The 8,649-nt window shown below is 42.8% G+C and overlaps 1 protein-coding gene across 1 annotated transcript; it reads left to right on the top strand.

The window, feature by feature from the left end:
* The first annotated feature begins 336 nt into the window (after window positions 1-336).
* On the top strand, window positions 337-7,823 carry Eno (enolase). The gene is made up of 3 exons (XM_065225242.1): window positions 337-470; window positions 5,678-5,951; window positions 6,369-7,823. Exons 2-3 carry the CDS (start codon window positions 5,685-5,687, stop codon window positions 7,401-7,403), a joined length of 1,302 nt encoding a protein of 433 aa, XP_065081314.1. The 5' UTR covers window positions 337-470; window positions 5,678-5,684; the 3' UTR covers window positions 7,404-7,823.
* Window positions 7,824-8,649: the final 826 nt, after the last annotated feature.

The following is an 8,649-nucleotide window of genomic DNA, read 5'->3' as shown; positions in this document are numbered from 1 at the left end:
AATTCAATTCTGAAACACCTATCACTTCATAGCATCATCGATTGACAAATGCACGTAATAACCACTTCGAATGGTGAAATAACGGTCACTACAAACCACGCTTACACATCCGTGTGCACGCTCTCGAACATCGACATCATCGACGACCGTACAAAAATGCTATGACAACGGGGGCAAACTCACCGCTCACTGCGATCTGTCATGACTCGTGTGTATATTACTGCCCTATGCCGGTTCCCGAGTGCCACTCTGTTCACCTTTACCAAGGTCGTAGCGGCTTTTCTGTCGACCAAAGCAACCTCGGGTGATGTCCGTGGAACAGAAACATACAAGCAAACCTTGCTAGGGGAATCCGCGCATCCAACGACGACCGCTATTCGGCATCGGGAAAAATTTTCACCCATCAGTTTATCCAGAGAGCTTGTACTGTAAAGTGTGGTGCATTCGGTCTTAGTGAGTGATATTGCAAAGTAAGTTTTAGTTGGGGAATTTTCTGTTCTCATGTTTCACTAATCACAAATAAGGCTTTCCTTTGAAAGCTGGATGTGCGAGTAAAGATTTTCTTATCAGTAACGGATCGGCGGACTGTTGGCGATTGTAAAGAGTAATGTGATTTTACCTTTGTCAGTGATAGATAAGGACGATCTCCAAGAGTAACTGCACACACCCGGTGCATGCGGTGTCATTCCGGTCAATTAGAGTGGTCAATGTCAAGAATTTAACTGCTTCATAGTTGAAAGTGAAACAGTCGGTTCGAACTGGAAGAAATTAGAGTGTAGTTTGTACTTCGTTTCAAATAACGTTGAAATTCATATCAAGTGCAATAGTCTAGACTGTAGACTATGTTACACCCCCGCAGGGGAAAATTTTCCATTGCATTAGGATTCTGTGGCGAATGGAAAAGATGGTGGATCCCTTTGGAGACATTACATTACCGTTACGTAAGATGTGCTTCTGACGAAATTGCCCTTTTGCTTTTCGGCAGATTGCAACAGCATCGCCCTAGAGAGTTGCTAACGAATTTTACACGAAATCTCAGTGATATTGCGAGGCTTTGCTTCGCTTAGATGTGGTGATGGGTTGACTGTATATGACCTTTAGGTATGGATAGAGGTCGAATGAAAAAGCATTTTTTTTTTCTCAATCTGCTATAATCGGTGAAATGGAAGCCGTGAATAAGCGTTTAAATAACATTTACCAAGGGGACAATTGCTTGTCGGCTTAGAGAGCGACGGTGAACGCAATTTTCGACGGTTTTCAAAATGGATGCATTCATTGAGATTGCAAAGAATCGTTGCATTTTATGTAATGCATGATGAATAGGTTTCTTTTAATACCAAATCTGTTGTAATATTAAAACATGTACCTTACTCTAGATGGTGAACTACGATAGATCATACATTCTAAACTATTTCCAGGGAAAGTACATAGCGGAAAATGAAAGTGAAAGTTGCTTTAGCCGCCAACACGCCGCCATTTATGGATTAGTTGGTGTTCACTATTTTGAGTTTTTTGTATTTTGTTATAATACAGACACGGTGGCTTTTAATGCATCGACTATATATTTCTCATTTCTCATATTTTTTATTTGAAGAAGCATATACTTTTTACGTTATTTGATGGCATTTTTGATTGATTAAAATGCTGTAAAAATAATCAATTACGATTGGGTGGTGTAAAACCACGCCTATACCTCTGAAACAAAATCATCAGTCCTTCTCCTTTCGTACTGAAGCCGGTAATAGTGGTTTTGTATAAAGAGGGTTCTAACTGAGGGCTTGTGATTTTTTTTCTGGATATTAGAGAAACGTTGAGTTTGTCACTTAGAAGTTAAAGCCACATATTTTTATGCTTTCAATTGACAACTGTGCTCAAGGAATACTATATTGAGGACATACCCAAGGGCACCAGGAACCGGGAATGTTAAGTCAATGTCATTGAAGGGATTCTAAGTAAACAATTTTTCATAGCCTTAAACCACAATTTAGACTTTAGATATGTTTTTAAACCTCGATAGCACTTGAAATGTTGCGTGGGATTTACCGTGTCTCAGCAAGGATAGCCTGATCATTTTGATAATTTCGAATTTTAAAACGATGTCAGCGGATTGACTTATGGGCTTATAGTCAATGCTCCCAAGCCATTTCTGGTTTTATTATGGTATTCAAGTTCATTCTAAACCTTATAAACCTGTTCAATGCCATGATAACACCAACATTGTCTCATTCTTTTTTTTGTCAGTGAAAAAGATTCACCTGGTAGGGGAAATGGATGAAATGTCGACCTAAATGCCCCTAATATGGGCCCATACATAAATTCAGCAGTCGACTAAATTTTCAATAGCCACCAAAAATATCCATTAGTACCGTCTCAATGACACGTTCATCTAGATAAAATTGATAAATAGCAGATTTTTAGCGATGGGCCCAATCTTAGATCCATAGGCCAACATTAGAGCTATTTCCCCTATCAAAAAGAATAGTGTTGGGCATTTTCGTTCAGATTATTATTATAAATGCATACATGTTTGACGGCTCTATGGATTTATTTTACTTAATTCTTTTAAATGTGCTAGAAATTTAGCTGAAAACAAAACATGCGAAAATTTTCTCTCACGAGCTCAATCTCTCAACATGCCATGTATATTGATGCCACACGATATGTGTCTTCCCTTTCACAGACTACAAAATATAGTACCTTGCACTGAAAAATGTTGGAACCTTTATTTATGCAATAAGATTTCCAGGTGGCGCCGCCGGGATTTTCTGAGGCATAAAGTCTCTGATCACTCGTGTAAGCGAAGTAAAACCGTTGGTCCCGGGTCTATGAGTGGATGGGTCGATAGGTAGGGTCCAGGTGTGGGAGCTGCCTCCTTGGCGTCGGTAGCATTGGTAATTAGTACGGAAAACAAATCAAGGAAAAAAAAATTGTAAAAGAGGAAGGTCTTCGAATGTTAATCTTACTGCATATATAGAAGTACCGTACATGTTTTGACCGCACTGCCCTCTGTTAATCATTAAGAACAGCGGTGACACCTGAAAGAAAATTGACGCAGAAACATGATTAATTTTGATTGTGTATATTGCTTTAAATCAAATTGTTAAAAAAGTTCTAAAATTTAGAAAAGAAATAATGGCTGGGATCTCGAAATTTGAGCCCCACAATTATGAAACATTTTCTTAAAACTCTGAAATACATTCAACTATGTATATGATCTTCTTCTTCTTATTCGCATTTTCAAGCTTATTGCTTAGCGCATATTAGCTTATTGCGTGCTCTAAACTTAGTTTTCTAAATGCACTTCCACAGTTATTAATTGAGAGCTTTCGATGCCAATACCAATGCATGAATTTGTGTATTGTGTGGCAAGCACAATGATATTCTATGCCCAGGGAAGTCGAGAAAATTTACAAACCGAAAGATTCCCTCGACCAGACCGGGAATCGAACCCGCCGCCTCCGCCTTGGTAATACGTGCTTTTACTGTAGGGCTTTAGTGTAAACTTGTTCATTGTACTTGAGTGTAAACTTGTGTACAAATGGGCTTGCACATGATGAATGGCTTTCGTTAGTTGGCCTGAGCTGCCAAGCTGAAAATTTGATGAGGGATACACCGAATGTTTATTATCATCACTATTCTTCAGCAACTATCCAAATTGTTCATACATGAACCCCTCGAAAAGGAAACGGCTCTGCCAGAAATGACGTTTGACTTCGATTTAGGTGAGCTATAGCCCAACTACGGGGACTCCAACTAAAACGTAGTCCACTTAAACATAGCCCAACGAGCGTAAAGGGGGATGTTTCTCAGAGTCTTAAACTATGTTAATCATCGATCGAGTTTCCACTTGCTGCAATTATGGCCTCCACACGCTTCCGAAATGCACGGCAGGTTCTAATAATGTAGTCTGGATCCATTTCTCTCCAGGTACGGGTCAATGTTTGTCTGAGGCTTGCTGTACTCTGGTGGCGTTTAGAACAGGCCTTGGCCTTCATGATGCGCCATATTGAGTAATCCAGCGGATTAAGATCGGGGCTGGATGGCGGCCACATATCCTTAGCCCAGAACGGAAGATGTTCCTGCAACCACTTCTGAGTGCGGTTCGAGGTGTGGCATGGAGCCCCATCTTGTTGAAATACAACATTTGGCTTCGGACTGTACTGTTCTTTGATCCACGGAAGAACATACTTACTTAAAATCCCGATGTAGACCTCCGTGTTGACCTTGTCGCCTTCTGGAATGAACACCGGGTCCATTTTTTTGCCATCGGAAGCCACCAATCCAAACACCATAACGCTAGCAGGATGCTTGGTCAGATACACGTTCTTGTGCTCGTCGGCCACGTCTGTTACCGGAAGAGAACTTATATACCGGTCGGTTCTGGAATTTGATACGGGATCGACGGTAGACATGCTTCCGTCGGTGAACAGGATTGCCGGATTTTTTCGCTTAAGGAAGTTCAAGATTTTCTTGCATCGTTCGACTCGTAGCTCCCGGATGCGGTTGGTAATCATGTGACTTCACCCCGCAATCTTCCTTTACGATCTTCCGGGCCGTAAAGTCACTGATCCCGTGTTCCTTTGCCATTTTCCTTATTGAACGCACTGGATTCACTCGAATCTTCCTTTTGATAGCAGCGATAACCCTTGGAACCCGGACTGACCTCGGACGACCTGTGGCCACCTTCGCGGATAGTTGTCCTTTCTTTTCTCGGTATAAACCCTTTTGACGGTCCACCGGGACACTCCCACGGCGATTGAAATGTCTTTTTGCGACATTTGCCCGTGGGACAAATCACGAATACGCTGCCACTTCGTCATGGTGCAACTGTCAAACTAAGTAAATCATTTTCTTTTGTGCACAGCCTACTACGGTATGAGCTATAGGTTACGTGCATGCAAAGAAAACCAAGGCATTTGTAACCTTATTTGTACGATGGTGCAAACATTATCACGCATACGGTATACCAATTTAAAGTATCTAAATATTCGTCGCCGCTGAGACTTCGACAATTTTTTAGGGGCTGGTGCTTTGGACAATTTTGAAGACCTGGGACTTCTGCATTAGACAATATAAAATTATTTTTCATTTTTGTTATTGGGCCTAAATGGTGTACGACCCAGGGGCCTTCGGATTAATCACAACAACAAAATTGCCTCCTTCTATTTCAACACCTTGCTGCGTCCATGGTAAGGGGCAATATGTTCACGATTTGTCGAGGGCATAGCAAACCCCCACTATTTCACTGACCTTGGTCACATTTGGAATGTACCAGATTTTTTAAAATACAGTCTATTTTCAAACCTTTGTTCCTCCACTGTTTTATCCAGTCAGAAATCCAGCAATATATTTAAAAATAACGTACGTAATTTGAGGTTAAAACGGAAAAAAATCGTAAAACAAATACTGATTAGCCATAGACATTCCCATCTGACCGTGAAGACCTGCACATCCAATAGTGAGAGTTGCCTGTGATGATACGAGGAATTATGTAAGCATCGTTTCATATTTGCTCTTACGTAGTCTACTAAAGAACCATAACACTGTACAGTTCAAAAACAACCTGGTCTAACGTTACTGATAAGGGGGGTCATCGCGTCATCCGCGTAGAAAGTTATACATTTCAATCGATCGCTCGGTAGACTCTTGTTCTCACCGTGAATCGCTCTCGTTCCAGATCCAAAATGCCATTCAAGAGTATTAAGGCCCGTCAGATCTTCGACTCTCGCGGTAACCCAACCGTCGAGGTCGATCTGCTCACCGATCTGGGACTGTTCCGTGCCGCCGTCCCATCCGGTGCCTCGACCGGTGTCCATGAGGCCCTGGAAATGCGCGACAACGTCAAGGGCGATTGGCACGGCAAGGGCGTCCTGAAGGCCGTCGAGAACATCAACAAGACCATCGCTCCAGCTGTGCTGAGCTCGAATCTGTGCGTTACCCAGCAGAAGGAGGTACGTATCCATCGTCGTGTCATGGTCGGCAATTGGAGGGGATGCTTTGATTGATTTGCTTGTTTGGTCGACAGAGACATCTATTAATAGAAATCTCTGTCGCCTTTGTGACTACCGATTCTCGAACTTGTGGTGATGTTATTTTTACTTTCACTTCATGAGCTCTGTTGATACAGACAAGAATGATCGGTTTCGTAATAGGTAGGTATGTTAAGTCGTTCACCTTTCTTTGACCCGCGTTCGAAAGCGTCCTGTTGTTTGTTGTCGTTTTTCAGTTATGCAAGCACGCCTTTGCTTGGTAACTTGCAGAATTGTTCGTAAAATGAAATAATGTTTCCCTTCGCTCCTGATTGCCGAACATTGATCTGGTAATTTCCCTAAAAATAGATTTCTAATTCGTACCTTCTCACATTCCAGCTCGATGAGCTGATGCTGAAGTTGGACGGCACCGAGAACAAGTCGAAGCTGGGTGCCAACGCCATCCTCGGTGTCTCGCTGGCCATCTGCAAGGCCGGTGCCGCCAAGAAGGGAATTCCATTGTACAAGCACATTGCTGAGCTGTCCGGAAACGGCAACATCATCCTGCCAGTGCCAGCTTTCAACGTCATCAACGGTGGTAGCCATGCCGGTAACAAACTGGCCATGCAGGAGTTCATGATCCTGCCAACGGGTGCTACGTCCTTCACTGAGGCCATGAAGATCGGCTCTGAGGTGTACCATCACCTGAAGAACGTCATCAAGGCCAAGTTCGGTTTGGATGCTACCGCCGTCGGTGATGAGGGTGGTTTCGCTCCCAACATCCTGGAAAACAAGGAAGCCCTGAATCTGATTCAGGATGCTATTGCCAAGGCTGGCTACACCGGCAAGGTCGAGATCGGCATGGACGTTGCCGCTTCCGAGTTCCACAAGGATGGCAAGTACGATCTGGACTTCAAGAACCCCAAGTCGGACCAGAGCGCCTGGTTGACTCCAGATGCGCTGGAAGATATGTACCAGGGCTTCATTAAGGACTTCCCCATTGTCAGTATTGAGGATCCCTTCGATCAGGATCACTGGGATGCCTGGGCAAAGATGACTGCCAACACTAGCATTCAAATCGTCGGTGACGATTTGACTGTGACCAACCCGAAGCGCATTGCCACTGCTGTGGAGAAGAAGTCTTGCAACTGCCTGCTGCTGAAGGTCAACCAGATCGGTACCGTGACCGAATCGATCAACGCCCACTTGCTGGCCAAGAAGAACGGATGGGGAACCATGGTGTCGCATCGTTCCGGTGAAACCGAGGATACCTTCATTGCCGATCTGGTCGTTGGTCTGAGCACTGGACAGATCAAGACCGGTGCCCCGTGCCGATCGGAACGTTTGGCTAAGTACAACCAAATCCTCCGCATCGAGGAGGAACTCGGCTCAGCCGCCAAGTTCGCTGGCAAGAAATTCCGCAGCCCGCAGTAAATGTCCAAATATTGTGTCGATTAAACTTAGCACATACCATTTGAGCGCGTAGTTCGTAGTCTGTCACTCTCTAACCCTCATAAAGAAATGTAAAACGTAAACCGTGGATAATACAAGTTGAAAGTAAAAACTCTAAATGTCATAATCACCCAGTGTGTGTGTATATGCTCCGCACAGTTTCTCAGGAGCTTTTGCAATTGGCTTTCACGTTATAGAATAAAAAAAAACAAGCAGGTTTTTTTTAGGGGATTCAGAAATCCCAACACAATCTGAGTACCTCCATATTTAAGTCAGGAACCATGTAGGAGGATTTTATCAAAATTTACTATGATTGTTACTGTTAAATTAACGGAATGATACTGAGTAAGAAGTAAGAATGAAATACATGATTAATTGATAAATACACAACAGACAAGAAAATATGGTTGAGTTTCGGGTTTGGTTTTATGATATCACAGTTTTCTTTTAAAAAATCTGTTCGCATTGAGAGCAGACACAGTTGGGTATCTATTATAGAGCCCTATTCTGCGCCGCAAGTGAGGTGGCTCTCATTTTTATTTGTACGGAGAGTCACCTCACATAAGGTGACTTTTATCACTTCACTAGAGACAGCGAGTCACCTTACCTCACTCGCGGCGCAAAATGAAGATGAAGAAGCCTCGAAGACCCCACAGGTTTTCTGTATTGGTCATGGTGAAGTGACAACTTATCACTCACGGTGAAGTGATTCCAATTTTATTTACACGGTAATCACTTCACCGTGAGTGACAAGTGGTTACTTTAGTTCGTTTTCACCGTGAAGTGACACTCGTAATAAGGGCCTTGTCTCCTATTTTGATTCGGTTACTTGATACTCTTTCATTCCCTTCATTCTACAACGCCTACAAATGTTCCATCCACCTTGCCATCAACCCAGCAGCCATTGACAGATGCCTATAATTAGGGTGCTATTACCATAGAGGTAACTCTAAGACCCAGAAGGTCCCGAAGAAACGTGCTGAACTTAGCGAATCAAAACAAATATTGTGTAGTACTAGAATTTCGACTAGAATGGGGTACGTTAATCGTTAGCTAGGCTAGTCAAGTAGTGAGCCAATTTAAAATCGTTAGTTTCGTATTGATTGTTGGTACAACGGTGTAGTTTGTACGTATGTCGAAGGTCTTAAATGCATTTAAGCTAAATATGTGATTTACTATTCAATTTGACTGAATTTTAAATATCTTGCTACAACGGATCTGTGACCAT

This window comes from Ochlerotatus camptorhynchus, unplaced genomic scaffold, assembly GCF_037179485.1.
Source record: "Ochlerotatus camptorhynchus isolate MF236.1 unplaced genomic scaffold, CSIRO-AGI_Acam_v1.1 ptg000222l, whole genome shotgun sequence".
Taxonomy (NCBI): Eukaryota; Metazoa; Arthropoda; class Insecta; order Diptera; family Culicidae; genus Ochlerotatus; species Ochlerotatus camptorhynchus.
This window is presented reverse-complemented; position numbering and strand designations above follow the sequence as displayed.

Excerpts from the sequence above, each read along its gene's own strand:
- Eno (XM_065225242.1), top strand. The coding sequence starts at position 5,685 with ATGCCATTCAAGAGTATTAAGGCCCGTCAGATCTTCGACTCTCGCGGT. Across the intron at positions 5,952-6,368 it reads GCGTTACCCAGCAGAAGGAG|CTCGATGAGCTGATGCTGAA; the intron begins GTACGTATCCAT and ends CTCACATTCCAG.